We start from the raw sequence: 20,393 nt of genomic DNA on the forward strand, positions 1-20,393 counted from the left end.
TTACTTTTTTGAAATATTTTATTCTTTCTTTTTTTATTTATTAGTTGTAATTTCTAGCTTTTGTTATGCATTTTATGTATGCTAATTTTGTCCTTTTTTACCATTATTATTTCATAAATTTGTTTTCATGTGAAGCACTGTTTGCTTACCGTAATGCTTTTTATTGTAAAGTACTTAATTCTTGTCTGAAAGGAGTTATAAGAATAAAGTTTATTATTATTATTTTCTCAAACATATGAGACTACCATCTAGTCCCAGATTAGTTAATAGGGTTTTTTAAAACATATCAATATTATTTTTAAGTAAATAAATGTAGAATTTTAATGTTTTAAATAATATTTTATAATATCAAAGTTGTGCACTTTCTGAAGAAAATGTAAGTTATGTGGTGTTGCTAGGTTGTTAGAGTGATCTGGATGGTTGCTAAGGTAATCTGAGTGGATCAGTTGTGATCAGATGATTATGTTACTGAGATGCTGAAAAAACAGCACAGGACGAAACACAATGACCAAAGATGTCCATCTGTGTATATACACTAGCTTTTTACCCTTCACAAGTGCCACTTCCTGAGAGCTGAGGTCAAACTGAATTTTTTAACAGCCTTGGGTTGTGTTTTTAACAAGAAGGAATACTTCAGCCTCTCTCTAGCACCGACACACACAAATGCCTGTCTCCTTATGGAATGAGCCGTCATGTGTCTCCCACTCTCTCACAGTTACCAGGGGAACCCTGTCGCTTTAGCAACCGCTATCTTGGTAGGAGACATGTTAATATCGAGTGTATTGGAGTTTCTCTTTCAACACCTGCAGCCCTGTTTAATGTCTTTGCAGCCGTTCTTTTTCTCGCTCCTTGTCTGTCATGCTCTCTTCAAACACAAAGCGTCCTCTGTAGCAGCATAGATTTAGATAAGGTGATGGCAGATACCACTGTATACTTTGCAAATGAACTTCAGGGAATGAAGCTATGAAAGAACAGAAATACTCTGGGTGTCAGCAGATGGCCAATCACTCCATTTGCTTTCAGCACCGAATTCTGACTGAAGTGTCAGGGGAAAAGATTGTTGGTTTGCTTGCCAGATACTTGTTTACCATCACATGCATATAAAAAGAGAGAGAGAGAGATGTGAGAGAAAGGGTCAGAGGAGAGTAAGAGAAGGAGAGAGACCGCTTTAAAAGGGGTGCTGTTGTACCTGTGCTGTGTGGGCAGAGCAGAGAGAATCATGGGAGATCAACTTTCCAAAGGGGTCAAGTTTCAACAAGCATACTGGCCACAACAAACATCAGCTGTTGTTTTTCAGTTTTTTTTAAAGAATGAAATTACATGTTGGTTGCGACTGGTTCACTCGTTTTTGTTGTTTTGTAACCTCAGTTCTTCAAACAGCACATTTCTGTAATCATGTACAAAATAAGGACTGAAATTAAACACCAGACGTGTTCATGGGTAAATGATACCTAGATCTGACTATAGTGCCACAGGAACTTCATAGAGGGCAGGAGTGAACCCACTTTTTCAGCTGCCTGATTTTCATATATATTTCCTTCATAGGGATTTTAAATAATTGTTCAATAAAGTCTTAAACCAAACCCTGCACAACATTGCAGCATTTGATTCAAATCAAAAGTATTTGATTACTTGGTTTGGTTCAGTTGTTTTTTGGTACTTTATAGAATTGTAGCAGCTCTGTCATTGGCTAAAATTGATCCTGATAACCTCTACTTTCCCCTGTGGAACACAGAAGCTTGACCTTTGACTTAGTTTTATGAATGATCTGAATTTTGTAATCTGAATATTTACAGCTAATTTCACCTCAGAACATAATAAAATCTGCTGTTTTTAAAACACAAATGTATAAAATATGCCACCAAGTATGCCACCATTGTTAAATGTTATGTCTAAAATTCAAATGTACAAAATTCTCATTCATTTTCATGTTTCATAAATAACCAGCTGTTGACTTTCTTGTGACTGCTCACAAGTTTTTCACTTTCTCAATGACGTGCATCTAAAAAGATTCAAATTAGACCTAAATGAAAAAAAATTTAGGAGATGGCTAAACTGCACAAATGAACATCACTTGTCTTCATCAGTGATACTCATATAGTACGTGACAATAGTATTTGTGCAACACTTCTGACTTTTCCAGTAGAATGTTAGAAGCAGCCTTTGTTTTAGTGTATATTCTGGCTCTTCCAGTTTCTATCCTTGGATAGTAGGAATTTTTCTTTTCTGTGGTGAGGAGGTATTTATGGCCAGTGACTGCCCTGGTTCTGTCATCTCTTTCTGTCTCTCCTTTGTTGACATTTTTCTGTTTGCTTCATGAAAGGGGGCTATTCTTATACTTGCTCACTTTGACTTCAGGATGTGCTGTTGCTTTGTTCCAAAGGTTATCATCTGAGGATCTCCATACTGGGCCTTGGCCTTTGAGGGAAATCTGTGTGTGTTGTGCTCCTTGCTCACGTGGCATGTCTTGCACACACTTCTGTGCTATTGTTTAGTTGTTATTTTCACTATACTACACTGCACTGTGATTTTGAGACATCTTCAAGGAAAAGTGAAGGTAGTGATGTTTGAACCTCAGTCAGCTTCACGAAAGCTCATAGCATAAACTGTGAAATTAGACTTACTTTACTTTTTAATTTTTGTAGTTCTCTCTTGACTTTAAAACCTCTGTGTTTTGAAAACGATTATGATTGATTACAAATGCTGACATTCTGTACAGGCACGCACTGTCAACGGCCCACAGTCAGCAGTCCAGTCTTCCAAGTTCCTCTTGCTGTTTTTATTTGAACACTTATTTGTTTCTGATGATGATTCATTTTTACACACACTGCAGAAATGTACCTTATGTTGGTGTTTTTGTTTGTTCACAGGGAGAGAAGAATGCAGGTTTCGACATTCTCTACCACAACATGAAGCATGGACAGATCGCCACCAAAGAGTTGGCTGAGTTTGTGCGTGAGAGGTGAGGTGTTGTTTTGGGAGGAATCGTCATGGTGTTGGGGAGGAGGGGTGAGATGGTGTAACTGGAACTGTCAGGAATGTGACGTAAAAATTAGTTTTCTACTCCTTTTCTTTCTACTCCTCACTTCTTGTGTTTCTAACTCAGCAGTAGCAGTTGTGTTTTTAAAGTGGAATGTTTGTCTTATGATGTTTTAATAATGTTATGCTGCATTACACTGTACCTTGTTACTGTAACCTTAAGTCTTATTTGATTTTATGTAATGTAATACTTTTAAATTTTTTATTGTCTTATTTGATCTTACCGTTTAATGTTTCATGTCATTCCGTACTTTATTGTTACTATAATCTTGTCTTATCTACATTATTATTATTATACATTATGGTTTTGTCAATGTTTTGTCTTATTTAATCTTACTATATGATGTTATATTTATTTTCCTACAGTTCCTACAGTACGTTGTTAATGTAATGTTTTATCGTATAATGTTACATTACATTATGCTACATTATGTTATTGTGATGTTTTTTCTTATTTGATCTTATTACATTTTATCATATTATATTATAGTACAAATGAAACATAGCATAGTATAATGTAATGTGATATCTTAACTGATATCATTGATTCTTATCGTATGGCATATCTTTTTTTGATCATATCTTTTTTTTCTTTTTCCTTTGGTTAATTTCTTCACACCACAGTTCTGTTTTTCAGCGCACAACACTGAAGTGTCAAAACACACTAACCTGAGAGCAGCAGAGCAGTCAACAAAGTGTCCACTGTCCACTCATGCACACTTCTACAAATGCAAGGCAGCTCAGCAGTCAGAAAATGCTGTACATGTACCATATAAAACAGATGAAGAAAGCTTGATCTTCATTTCACCGTTCCACTGAAAGCATATGTGGGATGTGTGAGCATTCCTTTTGGTCTGTAGTAGACATTTGAGTTGGAGCTAATTGCAATAATTAAAATGAAATCTCCAAAATGATTCTCTCGTTCTGCAGAGAGAACAGAGACTATTTACAGCTCAGCCAAGCCTCCTGCCAACTTTCATAGTCTCTTCAATCCGTTATAATGGAGCTGGATGCAGGCACTCTCAGTCATGGACTGGAGGATTAAATTTTTTTTTTTTTTTTTTTTTTTTTTGTAAGAAATCTGTTCAGGAAAGCCCAGGAGGAGAGTGCTGAGAAATAGAGACAAATATGTCCCTTATAAAAGCATATCTTGTGCAATAAATTACATAAATCAATTTTTAAAGGCCATTTTGCATCCACTCAGGACATTGTGCCTTAAAGTGGCTGTGCTCCTTGAAGATTCTGACTTGACTTTCCATTGTGCTGTCCCAACAGAAAGTAAAATTTCACTTATAAGAATCAAATAAGATGTTTTCTAAGAGATAAGGCCAACAATATAGTTTGACTGACTGGGATGATAAAGACAAGATCCTATTTCCCATGAGCAGGCTCTGAAGTCAGAAGAAAAAAGCTTGGCTTATCGGAGAAGCAGATCATATAGTGGTTGATAAGAATTATTTGGTATTTTCAGCTTTGGAGGTGACATTTTTCGAAAACTACTGTGTGTTTTCTCGCTCTTTTTGAGGGGTTTTTGTCTTGATGGCTGCTTTTAAAGTCACTCATGGTTTCCCTTACAAAAACTTACCATGTACGAAACCATACAAATGTATGTGTGCACCATTACAAATATATACACCTAGCAACTTTCATCACAGAACTGTTTGTGAGCTTTGAGACAATAATGTTGGTGCTAAATCACTTTAATGTGAAAGTATATTTGCTTTTGTGTTTGTAAGCGAATCTATTACCTGCTGACACTCTGTGTGTGTGTGTTTGCATATAAGGCGGCCATCGAGGAGACTTACTCGAAATCCATGAGCAAGCTGGCCAAGATTGCTAGCAATGGAAGCCCTCTCGGGTGAGTGATATTATTCCTGTAATTCAGTGATTTGGATTTTGAAATTTTACAGGCACTATTTACTGGAGTAGGTAACAGTATTGGACTTTAAGGTATCATATGTTGAAAATCACTATTACCATCTGTTTTAGTCATCTGCAGAGGTATTATTATTGTAAAGTTTACTCTTAAAATTTTTGAGTTTATTCTTACTTTGAGATACTCATCAGCAGGGAGGTTCAATGGGATTGTGTATACTGTTTATATTTTTGTTTAAGTGTGTTTTTGCTATGGTTAGCTCTTTCCTCTGCTCTCTTCGCCTCACTTCCTGTCTGTAAAAGCATGTGCAAGTTCTCACAAAACAATCACACAGTGTTTTAACACTGTAAAAACAGACTTTGCCGTGATCCAAAGTAGGTATAGAGCCAAACTGGATAAAGAATTAAGAGCACAAATACAAAGCTAATAGAAATGTAACTTTTTTTTTTTATACAAACTTTGTTTTTGGGTGTCGTGGGGAGTCAGGAGAAGTAGACTTACAAAGGCGAGGAAGCCTGTTGTTTTTCTAATACTGCTGTGATATAAGAAATCCGAGTGGCTTACGCACTTCCATACATCAGCATCTAACCATCTGCTTTGCTCCCCAGCACGTTCGCCCCTATGTGGGACGTGTTTCGCGTGTCCTCAGACAAACTGGCCCTCTGCCACCTGGAGCTCATGAGGAAGATGAATGACCTTATCCGTGACATCAACAAGTACAATGAGGAGCAGGTCAAAATTCACCGCAAGGTAAGTGAAGGGCTTTTAGCCTGATAGAATTTCTGTGTATGTTTCTTATCATTTCCGAGCCCCTACAGTATTTCAGAACAAATGCATTGAGTTCTAAATGTGTGCTTAATATCTGTTGTTTATTTAAATTTGTTGTGTCTTATGTAGACGAAAGAGGAAGTGATTGGGACTTTGGAGTCAGTGCAGTCTCTACAGGTGCAGAACAGCCACCTGCAGAAGGCCAGAGAAGGCTATCACAGCAAATGTGTAGAGCTGGAGCGACTGCGCAAAGAAGGAGTGCCTCAGAAAGAGCTGGAAAAGGTGTTTGTGTTTGAGAGAGAAGACATTAATGTCCAAAAATTCCATTCAATTCTGTCATCATTACACACCCTCATGTCATTGTAAACCTCAAAAAGGACACAAAAGCACCATAGAAGTAACATGAAAGTAGTCTATGCAATATTAAGTTAAGAAAAACAGATAAAATTACCAGTTTGAGTCTCATTTGTGAACCACATCAACTGATTCATTAAAACTGATTCAAAAGAGCAGTTTGTTAACGAAGCAGCTGTCACTACCTTTCTCTTGAATGCGCCATAGACTCAGGCTGATTTTTCTTTCAGAATAATGATGCTCGAAAGCATAGCAAAAAGTGACCAGAACAGTTCTTCAAAATGTATCCTTTTATGTTCCACTAAGGAAAGAAAGTCATACAAGTTTGGAATGACAAGAGGGCAGCTTTTTTATTTGAACTAATCCTTTAAGCTAGTAGCCTTCATCCTGTTTTTGTAGTATTAATATATATTATATACTAATATACTAATATATTGATCTGTCACTTTCTCTTTTCTCAGGCTGAGCTGAAATCTAAGAAGGCAGCTGAGTCTTTTGCAGGGTCTATTGAGAAGTTTAACCGTGCTGGAAGAGACTTTGAACAGAAAATGAGTGAATCAGCACAGGTTGGGGATTTTTCTGAGCAAATTTTACAGTATTTCAATGAGCTCAATAAAGCAATGTAAAGTTACCATGGCTACGAGGGCCATTAAAGCAGTCTGTTTGACAAAATGATTACATGCCTAGTCTATTTCTGTCTGGTTTCGACCTGCAAGTATGAATAATTTGAGAGCAAAGAAAGGATGAATCAGTAAAATGTAAGAGTCCTGACATCACTATGAGAGCAACGGAGTCATGGTATCCCTCAATTAGGGCTTCAGCAATAATCTGTAAATTATAGCGGCTGACCACTATTAAATGCTAGGGCCAATTCTATTTAAACTCAGCAAGTTTAAATACAGGTCCTGATTCACAGAGATCCCAAATAAAAGTTGCAAATATGCTTGTGCAGCCTAATAAAATGCTTTTCAGCTCCATCTGTTGAATTGACATCAATGTTAGACAAAAAAAATCCTTATTTTGCACATTCCAACATGTACTTTTTTAGATATATAAGATATATTTATGTACAGTATATCTTTTATTTCTTTAAAGCAATAAGAAGGTTGAGGCCATACCATATTGTAAATATTCACATTATACACTACTGTTCAAATGAGAAAATTATGCTTTTATTAAGCAAGAATGCATAAAAATAGGAAGAAAATAAAGACTTTTACATTGTTACCAAATATGTCTGGTAAATAAATTATTATTTTTTAATTATTATTATTATTATTATTTTACTGTATTTTTGATTAAATAAATGCAGCCTTGGTGAGTCTAAGAGAAAAACATTTTAAAAGTCTTACCAACACCAAACTTTTAAACAGTAGTGTAAGTCAGTAGAGGTCAGTAGCTTCTCTTTACATTTGTCCTTCTACATCTTCAGAAATTTCAGGACATTGAGGAGGCTCATTTACGTCAGATGAAACTGCTGATCAAAGCGTATTCACACTCCATTGAAGACACACATGTTCAGGTTGGGCAGGTATGGCTCACTTTGGAGATTTTACCTACTACTATATTCTGTTTGCATAGTTGTGCTGAAAATTGTTCAGATGAATTACTCCTGTGGCTCAGAGTTGTTCTGGTCAATGTGGTCTCGATTAGCTGTGCTTGATAAAAATCTGTTCTGTCTCCTTCAGGTCCATGAGGAATTTAAGCAGAACGTGGAGAACATTGGCATTGAGAACCTCATTCAGAAGTTTACAGACCAGAAGGGAACAGGGAAGGAGAGACCCGGTGAGTCATAGAAAAATAAAACAATTTCCCCAGAAATTGCATTTCTGTTTTATTGGATAGCAGTGGATTGAAAATCATTCTTCTGCAAAATACAAGGTTTTATAATTTGTCATATAGTGAATTACAAATGTACCGCTCAGCTCAAACCTTCCTTAAACTACTGTGTGTGTGTGTGTGTGTGTGTGTGTGTGTGTGTGTGTGTGTGTGTGTGTGTGTGTGTGTGTGTGTGTGTGTGTGTGTGTGTGTGGATAGGTCCGGTAGGGTTCGAGGAATATCTGTCCCCACTAGTATCTGAGAACAGTAAAAAGAGTCGTGCTAAAGCCTTCAGGATCCCTGGACTGGGAAAGAGAGACAAGGAACCGGATTCAATGTGAGTCATGCATTCATATGAAACACAACACATTTAATGTTCTAGATCAGGCCTGTAATAGACTTTGAGAGCAATCATAGTTAGTTTTTCAGTGACCAATTCTTTTAGTGTGTGACTTTTCATACCTCTTCTGTTTTTGTCCTCTAGAGATTCAGCTGTGGCAGATGCACTTGTGAGTTCCCATTACACACACACAAACACACTTTGCTGAATTGTTTTACACAGAGAACAGGTGATTGTGTGTGTGTGGTTACTGGTCTTGTATCATCAGCTGTTCTTGATTAAAGTCCTGTGTCACTTTTTAGAGTCTCATCTCAAACCAGTTGTTAGTTTACTAACGCACATATATACAGAGACCATAGATGCTATATTAGTGAGAACATCTCAAAGACAGAGATGTTTTTATGTTTTATTTATTGGAATATAATTTATCCTAAAATTGTTAATTACATGTTTCTTATGAACAATTTCATTTCATTTTAAGAAATTTGAAGAAAGTTTCAGCTATTCAGTGAGTGATCCAGATGTTGACCAATTGCTCTGATTCAGTAATTCATTCAGTGAAGGATTCATTAGACCTGTAACCCCTAAATCTGTGAGTCTTTATGAATGATTAACAGAATTAACAGATAATTAATAATTAACAGAACTGGCTTTTTAAGAAACATTTGCTACTGAATCAAACTAAACTTCTGAGGACAAATTTGTCCTTTAAAATCCTCCGGAAGTAAACAGACACATACTGTACACAGAATTCAGACTCTTTTTCTACACAGACTGTATGTATACGCTATGCAAGAGAGAGTGACATGTTTAGCAAGGTCTGGTTACCTCATTAAGCTATATTTAACCTTGGCAATACTCAGGGTGTTTAATGAATGTCTGATAGCTCATTGACTGCCAAAATCCTTCAAAAACACACACGTGTTACGGGCTGTTATGTAAGACGTCAAACCGCTACTAACTCTCCTAAAACATCGGCACTGTTTACATATGAGCCATGGCAACAGCATTAGCGTGTTTATGAGTGAAAGACAGACCACATCCATGTTACAGACCTCCAAAGAATCATCACTCTTGTCAGCTTATGTCCTGTGCCTTTAAATGTTGTTTCTTATTGTGAGCTTGTGCTGTCTGTTTGTGCTTGTGTGTAGAACTCACCCCTCGAAGTGGACGACGAGGGCTTTGTAATACGTGCAGATGTCAACCAGAATGATATCCTTCAGAATAAACCATCAGGAGTGGATGTAGTGAGAGTATACAGTGTGTGTGCGTGTGTGTGTGTGTGTGTGTGTGTGTGTGTGTATAACTCTAGTGGGGCTCATAAGTCTGATATTACTAGTAAACATGCTTCAGTTCAATTCATAGTATTTCATTATAGTTGTTCAGTTAATTTCACAGCATTTCATTATAGACTTCTGCTGACAAAAGAAATCATGTGATCATGCTGGGTCACATGATTTGAGAATCATCCAAAAAAAACATCTGTATAAAAGTAACTTGTCTGCTTATTTGGTTAATGGCCTAGAAATAGAATCTTATGTATTTTTCATTTATTTATGTCATAACATTTTATTTTAAACAAAAAAAATATAAAGCTTTCTGAACTCCTAAAGTTTAATTTCAGATTTAAATTAGATCATAAATCCCTGATTTCCAACTTGGCCTAAGGCTTTTGGACCCTATTGTAAATATTTGAGGATTGGAAAGTATATCCTCAGCACTACAACAAATAGTTTTGCCAAAACTTATTTTCACTCTCAGACCTCATCCATGTTGTCTAAAACAGAAGAGAGGAGAGGGATTTAATTGCCTTCTTTGTTTGTTTGTTTTTTACTGTTATTTTCTGCAATACTGTCTTCACACACCATCAAAAGTATCACATTCAGATAGAAAGGAAGTCATTGTCAGGAAGTGTGGTTTGATAAGGCAGGATACACTTGTATTGTCTGATAATGGGCAGTGATGGATTTGCCCAATAACAATTTCTCCCCATTTACCCTGTGATAAAGATCTGTTGTCAATCTTAGGTTCCTGAGAATTGAAGTTCACCATGAGGGTTGTTAAAGGATTTGAAACTCAGTAGCGTCCCTGAATAGGATGGTTATTTTTGCACCTCACCACAGTTTGTAGGCTATACAAAACAGCTGTGTTTGTGTGAGTGTGTGCATTCATGTGTATTTGTGCCCGTGCGTGTTTTCTTTGTACCTGTGTGGGAGTACATATGTAACCTGCATCGTGTCTGAATTTGCTCCTTAACTGCATTGCTCTCTACGTTGTGCTGCTGAGGGGAGAGGGAAATTTTTACTCCAGCGACTCGGATTTCGATGATGATGAACCCAAGAAGTTTCACATCCAGATCCGACCGGTTGCCAGCAGTAACTGTAGCAACTCAGCAGCCAATGAACTGGAGTTGAAGGCCACAGTGGGGGCGTTGACCCTGCCCCCTAACAGAGCGGTAAGATTAAAAGCTATTTAATCTTTAATAGCTTAAGTAAGACTGATGCAGGTGGTTTTAAGAGATTTATTTTATTTCTATATATAAAGCTGTTTAATTCTACATGATGAGACCAAAAGACTAGTCAAATAACACTCACAACTTCCATAAGTCACGGTGCACATGATGTTACTAGTTCGCCTGCAAACAAAGTCGTGTTTACAAGGTACCAGACTGTTAAATTAGCTCTTTTGAGCAAAAACAAAAAAACAGACAAAGTTGTAGTTTTTGGTGTAATCAAATCTTTGAAAAATAATTTTTTTTGTCTAGTGTATCTATGTCTATTTTTTTCAGAAAAAAGTCCATGACTGCTATCATATTGGTTAGTTAGGAAAATAAAGAAGATACAGTAAATATAGAAGATACTTGTACATTTTACTCTCTCGTTTTAAAGATGTCATTTAAAAATATTGTACACAACATTGATTCAAATTGTACTTGTATCTCTCATTCATCCCATTGTGAGTGTCAGTAAAGAAGCAGCTCTCACGTGAGTTAACTTGTATTCCCCTCTACATCTCAGATTATATTATGTATGTGTAGGTGTGAATATTTTTTTATGCGTGTAAGTGTGAAAATTTTTCATGCGTCCCATTTCTCCGTTACAGGAAACTCCAGTTCAGCAGGTCGATCTGAAGGGGAAGGGGAAAGTGTTGCCCAGAGAGGTCTGTCACACTCCGAATTCTATCCTCTTTCAGCTAGAGTTACTTCATAGATCATTAATTTTTCAGTGCTCATGCATTGTACCTGCGACTAATTTTGACAAGCCCTCTCAAATGGCCACAGTCACACACACAGAATGTCCCACCTCCTCCTCTGTCCACATTAATATATGTCATTATCCCACAAACACAGCTCCATTTGACACCTTAATCACAGCAATCTGCCATCCAGCTGACCTGGGCTCATTATCGCCTTATACTGACAGCCTGATCTCAGTCTCAGAATGAGCTCTGTTTCTGTATTGTGGGTTTTGACAATAATAGCAAAAGTGGAAACAATATGGTGTGTGTATATGTGGTTTGAAGAAAATGTCTTCCTCCCAGGCTCACTATTACTCCAACCTACTTAATTGCAGACATTAGTCACATAGATTAATGCTACTATTTTGATAGTTCATGATTTGAATCATTTTAGATTAAAAATGTGTATATTTTTTATTCAGTAATATTAAACTGTGCTATTATATGCTGTATGTTATGTATTATGGGTGTGTTATAATAGTTAAATGTCTAGGCTGGTTACCATCACTGTCACTATTGTGGCCATGAGAAAGGCATTTAACTTAATGTTTCTTCAGGGAGAATTCCTATAATAAGTGTACCGTAAGTCACTTTGGATAAAAGCATCTGCTAAATGATCTCTTACTTTATTATTGTATGGTATTGTTATATTGCACAGTAGAGTAATGTTTTGTTGTTTTACAGATGGAGAACAGGAGGGTCAGATGCGCAGATCCACATCCAGCCCAGATCACAGCAGGTGCAAAAAGATTTTCCATACAGTATAATTACTTTATGGAAACAGTATAATTAATATATATAAAGTATAAACACTTTAACATCCAAAAATGCAGATTTAAAGGTGAAGTGTGTAATTTTTGTGGCACTAAATGCATAAATGCTAAATGCTGACTGTTGGTCTCGCCCCAAACCCACACCATTGGTTGAGCCAGAAGTTAACATGTTAAGACAAACCGAACAAAAATGCAGTTTAATAAATAAATAAAAATTCAAAATTTAATTGCTTAAAATTTCAGTTGAATTGAATACTATAGCAAATTATTTAATTTTAATATAATATTTTATTAGATTATTTAAAGTATATAGATTATAATATTTTAAAGGTTATGTTATTTAGATGTTCAATCATCTTTATTAGGTTATTTATTTATTTAGATTCTAAACGCTACCATTCAAAAGTTTGCAGTTGGTAATGTTTTCAGTGTGTTTGAACGAAGATTCTTATGCTCACCAAAGCTGCATTTATTTGATCAAAAGTACAGTAATATTGTGAAATATCATTACAATTTAAAATAACTCTTTTATATTTTAATATATTTTTAAATATTCCTGTGATAGCCAAACTGAAGTTTCAGCAGCCATTATTCAGTCACATGATCCTTCAGAAATTATTCAGATATACTGATTTAGTGCTCAAGAAACTTTGTTTTAAAAATTATAATCAGTGTTTTGCTGATTTATGTATTAACGTATTTGTGGCAACCACGAACCAGTGCTTCCTTGCTCAATAAAGGAATTCATTTCTTTTAAAGAAAAATAATTTACAGACCCCAAACTTTTAACACTAACACTATTATATTTATTTAAATAATAATTGCCTCTATTATTTCTGTTATTAATGCTGCATTTTAATGGCTGCAGTTTTTCCTACATTGACATTGACCCATTCAGTTTCCTTCCTCTCATCTCTGCAGGCTGAGTTCCACAGCATCCGGTTCGGACGCTCTGTTTGGACCTCCTCTGGAGTCGGCCTTTAAATCCCACAGCTTTGCTGGCAGAGAGCAGCTCCAGAAGGCCTTTGCTGCATCTGAATGTAAATCTCCAGCAGCAGACCACCCCCAACCACATTACTGTGATAGATGAGAATCGACTGGATGAGTTATTCTCTTAGAGCATTTTAGAAAACTGAGAATTAAAAGCTTTAAACTTGCCAAATGTGTGCCAAAGTGTGCATTACCATAGTCTAAGAATTAATTGACTCGCTTTGTCAGAACTGCTTGTGTAGGCATTAAAGCATGAATTATTCAATTATGGACCAAATTGGAATGTGAATTATGTTTCTGCAGTCAGCCTTTTCCTCATCAATCTGTTGCTTTTTAAAGAAATTTATATTCTGATCAGTAATAGACTTCTTCTTCTTCTTCTTCATGTTTAACAGATGCAGCGTTCTCTTCTGATTCATCCTCTCCTGAGAATGTGGAGGATTCCGGACTGGATTCGCCTTCCCATCAGCCCCTTAGAGCTTCCCCAGAGCCCACCGGTTGGGCAGCCTGGCCATCCACTCAGTCTCAATCTAAAGACTCTTTAAACTTGAGCCGATCCTCTGACCCCTTCCTCACTGCGTTCCGTGACCCCTCACCCGGTCGATCTCCTCTTCCACAGGATGACCCCACAAAAGCCTGGTCTTCCAATCTGCGTTCTCCACATGCCCCACCTGGTGTCGAGCCCACCACCTTCAGCTTCCCGGCCTTCTCCCACAGCCTGGCGTCTTCAGAACTGGAGCCCTCTGTGTGGAGCTGTAAACACATTCCTCCAGAAGACCCCTTCCTGGATGCTTTTGAGCGCTCTGCCCCCAAAGGCAAACTGTCTCCATCTGATGCCTGGGCCCCGCCTCCCCCTCGGCCCAACAGGGACAGCAGGGGCATGGAACGCCGCACAGATCCCTTTTCTATCTCTCTGAATGACACTAAAACCCTCCCTCCCCCATCATCCTCCCGCAAAGACCGAGACAGAAAGAGAGAACGTAGCGTCCCACCTCCAGAGTCCCCAGATGATCCTTTCGCTATTACTATGATCGGTAGTCCAACGCACCAGTCGTCGCTGGCGGCGCAGACGGCTGCACAAGGCAGAGCCAGTAGTAATAGGCCGACGCCCAGTCCTAACCCCGCCCCTAGTTCTCAGCCGAAGAAAGAGCTGGTACACTGGAACTCAGTGCACAACCCTTTTAGTGAGGGCACTACAGATAACACTGTCACAAAAGAGTCCACCAGAAAACAGAGATCTTTTCACGACGAGCCTCGCAGGAATGGACCACCGCTCACACGGCATTCTGGGCCACAGGAGGACCTCTGCTTCTCTACAGACAAGGACCAAAATTTCCTGGATATTAACACACAACCAGGTATTACAGACTAGTGTATGACTAATACGGTGTTTTAATGACCGATGCAGATATTTAGAGAGCAGAGTGCGGGATATAATGCACAATGGACCTACAATATGTAAAGACAATTAACCCTCACTTAAAAAATGGCATTCATTATAAAGAAATGCAGCACAAGCATATCTGTCAAGCAAAACATTTCTCAAAAAGAAGCTTGTAGGTTTCAAGTTCTAAATTACTAAATATCTTACTCAAAATAGAGAAAACACAAATAGAGATCCATTTGATGCATGAACAAATCAGTCAGAGCAATTGAATGATTTGTTTCCATCTCAGAAACACAAGTATTTATGAATCAGACATTTCTGCTTTTCTCATGAATCAGACAAATGTCAAGATTTTCAGTGAATTTTTTAAAGTCTTGGAAAATAGCTTACAAGTCATATATACCACTTTTAATGTGCTCTTTCACATGTAATAATATTGAAAAAAGTGGCCAAGATATTGTTCAAATTCTTTTGTTCCATGGAATAAAGTCTACTGTATTTGGAATGACAGGAGGGTGAAGAAATGATGGCAGAATTTTCATATTTGGGTTCTTTATTTTCCCTCTTGTCTCTCTCTCTCTCTCTCTCTCTCTCTCTCTCTCTCAGTTTCCCAGCATGGTTTCAGGCAGGACAGCACTGAGCGTCTGGCATTGGCTCCCCCTCGGTCAGTTCGGCCCAAGCGCTCCTCAGGCAGACTCGGTGGCTGTGAGCGGGTAAATGTTCCACAGACCTTTATTACGTCAACTATCTAACCAGCACACTTAAGCTTCTTTAAAACCATATAAACAAATCTCTTAATCGGGCTTTGCTGCAGCCTCTTTCATTCTTCTCTGGTTTTATGAGATGCAGTTTCTCTCATGTGGTCATTCAAATTGCTCTCTTGACTTCAGCTCTAAATTAAACACTATTGAAATTCCACTTCAAGCTTTTAATTACTTTATACTGTAAGGTAACTAATGATATTACAGGACAACATTTGTTTTCAATCCACACACAGTAGAAAGGAGAAAATAATTTGAAAATAGAGAGTGAACAGATAACATGGACATGAACTTTTCTCCTTTTTTTTCCTTCCCCAAAATCAATGTTATATTAGTTTAAAATGTATGTATAAGGAAAAGTGTGTAATTTTCAATTAAATGTCTGCTCTTAATTTTTTTTCCACCATCTGAGATCTATACACTTTCATTTTTGCTTTTCTACTGTTCACTTAAATAGTCCTGTTGTGTGAATTTTTTTTTGTAAAATTTAAAATATTTATCCTGTGAAGTCTTTCAATTAATATGAGGTAAAAAAATGACATGTATAATAATTATTAAAAATATATAAATTATTTAAAAAATAAATAAAAATATTGTAAATGTTTAAATTAAGACTGTTATACTGTATAAATAAGTTTCATTTTAGTATAATATTGTACACTTTAGCACACTGCAGGAAGTACTGTAAATCCAGTTCAGAATTAGATTTTGGCCCTTTTTTCTGTGGTGTGTCTCAGTCTAGGTCCCTGTGCTCGTCTCCGTTGCCTGAGCCCAGTCCTCCCCTCACCTCTTCGTCCTCCACCAGCCCCAGTGAATGGGGGGTGCAGAACCGTGTTCCCAGCCCAGCCCGAGGTGACCCGAGGCACCTCTATTTCCCTAAACACCCACATTATCACAGAACTTGATCATATATTACACTGAGAAACAGCCTCAGGAGCTTTGCTGTAATTTTATTGTGCTAATCTAATATAGACATATTCACATTTATGGAGGGGACTGTCAGGAAATGTCCTCATCACTATTTTGCCGTGACAATTGCTGATTCATTTATTTATCCACCGTTCCACATAATCCCAGAACAAACAAGTTATGAAATTAAATATGTCGCAAGTTCATTAAGACACTTCAGTTTGCCTTAATTAGCAGTTTTATGTTCTATTGAAAATTATTTTTGAAATGTTTGTGGACATTTCTAAACCTAATGTTGAATTGTGATCCTGCAGGTTTGTCTCGAGGGCCCAGTCCCATTTCTCTGAGTACTCAGGAGTCTTGGCCTGTAGCTGCAGCCATCACGGAGTACATCAACGCCTACTTCAGAGGAGGAGAACACAACTGGTCCGTCCGAGCGTCTTTCACCCCATCTGGAGGACAAAGCCTTTTATCACACTGTACCTCCAACTTAAAAATGATTTGCTGTCCAACCTTTTGTGTGTTTTTGGGTTTCAGCTGTCTGGTTAAGATCACCGGCGACCTCACTATGTCCTTTCCTGCTGGCATCATCCGCATTTTCACCACCAACCCCAACGCACCAGTATTAAGCTTCAGATTGGTGAACATCTCTCGAGTGGACCACTTCTTACCCAACAAGAAGTTACTCTACAGGTATGATGCCCTTAAACACTAAAACTGACCTGGACTGGGTTTAATACAAGCTCTCTTTGTACCTGCAGCGACCCATCACAGAGTGACCCGGACACCAAGGATTTCTGGTTCAACATGCCGGCCTTGACACTCCACCTGCAGAGAGAGGCAGAGCTGAACCCACAGGCCTCCTATTACAATGTGGCTCTGCTAAAATACCAGGTCAGTCAAAAAACACAAAACTAATGAGTGCTTGAATTACTTGATTGATACCTAAAGGAATATTCCACGTTCAGTACAAGTTAAGCTTAATTGTTTTAGTTGCTGTGATGCCATAAACCCTAAAACGATTATAAAAATGATTATTCAAACAGCTTTACAGCTGAAATTATGTAGATGTTTTAACAGAAGAATTAATGTACGCTACTGTTCCGAATTTCCACTGAAATTAATCAAATTGATTAATAGTGACAAAGACTTCTACATTGTTACAAAAAAAAATTCTGTTCATGAGTACAAATAGTAAATAATCTGAGCTTTTTGGAATGAACTCTGCCCTAGGCGTCCTCTCAGGATCCGGGTCGTGCGCCCCTCCTGTTGTCCGCAGAGTGTCAGCGCAGTGGAACAGTGACCCGTGTGTCTCTGGATTACCACTGCTGTCCCGCAACCGCCCCCGCCACCCAGCTGACCTCTGTACAAGTGCTGCTGCCCCTCGATCACACGGCCACTGACCTGCAGTGCCAGCCGCCCGCATCCTGGTGAGAACCAGTGTGTGACTGACTTACAGTAATAGTACAGTATCGGGAGTTTCCGAGGAAAGAAAATTGAAGTTTAGGTGGTTGCTTTTAGAGATGGAAATGAGAAAATGAAGTGAATATATGATAGATGAAGAGAAACTGTTTGTTTGTTTCACAGGAACGCAGAGGAAAGACGACTCCTGTGGAAACTGTCCAACCTCTCTCCGACAAATCACAGCAAAGGTCACTGCTGCCACCCACTGTTCATCCTCACCTTTCTTTTTTTATCGCTTATTCATGATTCATGTTTAAGGGAAGAAAATTGTGTTCCCACCCTCATGTCATTCCAAATATGAATAGCATAATTTTTTCCACAAATGGAGAATTCCTAAGAATTTTCATAAGGAACCAATGACTGCCAAGAAGCATGTTCTATACAGCTTATGCACTGTATACTAAGCAATCTTATGTATTATGATTGTGTATTTACTCATATAGTATTTATTAATATTGATACAAGTTCAAATTTTATCTGCTTGTCATTTTTATTAGTCTGTGTTTTTTTATATTTCTATGTATTTAATTTAAACTCACTCCCAAGACAGACAATTAATGCACATCTATAACAATAAACACATTCTTCTTCTTTTTTATGTAGTGTAACCTATGCCTTATTTGATTTAATTTGCAGAATACAGAGTTTAGATTGAATAATAATGTAAAAAATAGGGATGATTTGAGTAAATAATGACACATTTTTCATTTTAAAAGTTTCATTTTAGAACTTTTCAAACAACAGTGATATAAAATGGAAAAGCTAAAGAATATCTAATAAATATTGATTTTCTTGAGAGAGAGAGAGAGAGAAAGAAGCATTACACTATATATAGTTTAGTGTTGGTACATCTGAGTTTAGATCACTGTAATGACGAGATGTTTTCATTGGAAGTGGGAGGAAGAGAGGCTGTTCGGAGCAAGAGGCCAAGAAACAAACTTATGAATACATATGATCTGACAGAGCATCATGGGAGTGTTGTATGCATTTTGGAAGCAACATATTAAAATATTGGCACCATTAGGATATTCTAAGATGCTCTTTTATTTCAAAAGGCTCTTGCACATATGTGACGTGAACCCAAGAGCAGCTGCTGACTCTGTGAATGTGTGTTTCTGGGTCTCAGGGTCTGGCACGTTGTGCGCCAGTTGGCAGTGCCTGGAGGTGCCCCGCGGTCCTCCCCCGAGCCTGGCTGTGCAGTTTGTGGGATCGGGGGCTTCTCTCGCAGGCCTGGACGTGGAGCTGGTGGGCAGCCGCTACCGCATGTCCCTGGTGAAGAAGAGGTTTGCCACAGGTGGGAGCCAGACCTACTTTTTGTCTCTCATAAGCAGCTCTTTTCAGTTCAGAATTGTTTATTCTGTTGGATATCTTGTTACCAGGTGGTTGCTAGGATGTCCTCTAGATGGTTGCTTTCTAGTCTCTGTGATTTTCTAGAGAATGTATAGCTCCGTTCCCTCCTGCACTTTTAAGTTTGTTATTTTGTTTGTCAATGTTAGTGTTACCATTGTGCAACAAGCTAAGCTTTTCTAAAATGTATTTTATGGCAGAACTTACGTACATAAGCTTATTTTTTCATAACTCAAAACAGTAGAACATGTTTCAAGTCCCAGTTAATGCATGAACATATAAAAATGTTTTGAATGCAGTGTCACTTTGAATAAAAGTATCTGTCAAATGCATAAATGTTAATATTTTAGCCATTCAAGTATAAATAAAAAAAAAATTAAAAATAAGCAAGGAGGAATATATTAGTTTCTGATAGCATTGAAATAAGACTGTTTGTTTAGCTTGACATTCACCTAATCATTGAAATACTATTCGTTTTTATGAATAGTTTAAGTTTTTATTTTTATATTTTCATTTTAAGGTTTTAGTAATTTTGTGATTTTTACATTTAGCATAGCATAGCATTCAGGCTATAAATTTTTTTTACCTAATATGTGTTCCCTGGGAATCAAACCCACAACCTTTTGCACTGATAATGCAATGCTCTACCACTGAGCCACTGAGCCACAGGAACACTGTGTGTGTGTATATTTCTATATATGTATATATATTACATTTTAGTTAACATTTATTTCAAGCAACAATTTTTTTTATGAATTTGGTTTTAGTCAACTATAATAACCCTTCTAATCATAACCATGACTGCTAAATGAACAAGTGAGTTTGATATTAATGGTATGATTTTAAATTGGCCTATTTTTGCTGTTTTCCTGAAATAGCTACTCAACTCAAGACAAATATAATGATGACAGCATGATGTCACACACAGATCTAATTTTCATCTGTATTGTTTTACAGGAAAATACATGGCTGGCTGTTCTTTGTGAGTGGTGACTGCTTCACTACCGCAGAGGCACAAAGTTTGCACTTTTTAAACCCCCCTGGGCTGCTGGAACTTTTTCACCATGTTGTACATACAGTGTGATGTGTGGGAAACCACTAATACCCATGATGCATTGCTCTAGGACAAGTATGCACTGGAATTAGGGACCACAACCAGCCTCTACTTTTATCTGTATAGAATTGTTTGTTCAGTGCACAAGCCACACATTTATTTCAAGTTTGAAGAACTGGATGTTTATTTCTTTTTTCTTTTTAGTGCAAATTTGTGAATGAGTAAGTATGAAGATGTACAATGGACATAAAGTTCTGATATTTACAGAATGTATGT

General features: G+C 37.5%; 1 protein-coding gene across 1 annotated transcript in view; it reads left to right on the forward strand.

Annotated features, from left to right (window-relative positions):
• Positions 1 to 20,358, forward strand: part of fcho1 (FCH and mu domain containing endocytic adaptor 1) — a 38,563-nt gene extending 18,205 nt beyond the window's left edge. Inside the window, 26 exon segments of the mRNA XM_042762044.1 lie at positions 2,871 to 2,962; positions 4,823 to 4,897; positions 5,524 to 5,665; positions 5,813 to 5,965; positions 6,499 to 6,603; positions 7,470 to 7,568; positions 7,726 to 7,822; positions 8,075 to 8,192; positions 8,340 to 8,364; positions 9,347 to 9,407; positions 10,468 to 10,480; positions 10,482 to 10,650; positions 11,155 to 11,179; positions 11,298 to 11,354; positions 12,117 to 12,171; positions 13,127 to 13,245; positions 13,591 to 14,553; positions 15,189 to 15,295; positions 16,081 to 16,195; positions 16,567 to 16,678; positions 16,790 to 16,945; positions 17,014 to 17,146; positions 17,486 to 17,682; positions 17,840 to 17,904; positions 18,843 to 19,010; positions 20,021 to 20,358. Coding sequence (XP_042617978.1) covers positions 2,871 to 2,962; positions 4,823 to 4,897; positions 5,524 to 5,665; positions 5,813 to 5,965; positions 6,499 to 6,603; positions 7,470 to 7,568; positions 7,726 to 7,822; positions 8,075 to 8,192; positions 8,340 to 8,364; positions 9,347 to 9,407; positions 10,468 to 10,480; positions 10,482 to 10,650; positions 11,155 to 11,179; positions 11,298 to 11,354; positions 12,117 to 12,171; positions 13,127 to 13,245; positions 13,591 to 14,553; positions 15,189 to 15,295; positions 16,081 to 16,195; positions 16,567 to 16,678; positions 16,790 to 16,945; positions 17,014 to 17,146; positions 17,486 to 17,682; positions 17,840 to 17,904; positions 18,843 to 19,010; positions 20,021 to 20,049 — 3,450 coding nt within the window. The 3' untranslated portion in view covers positions 20,050 to 20,358.
• Positions 20,359 to 20,393: the final 35 nt, after the last annotated feature.

The sequence above is a fragment of the Cyprinus carpio genome, chromosome A8 (genome assembly GCF_018340385.1).
Source record: "Cyprinus carpio isolate SPL01 chromosome A8, ASM1834038v1, whole genome shotgun sequence".
In the NCBI taxonomy this organism is placed as follows: Eukaryota; Metazoa; Chordata; class Actinopteri; order Cypriniformes; family Cyprinidae; genus Cyprinus; species Cyprinus carpio.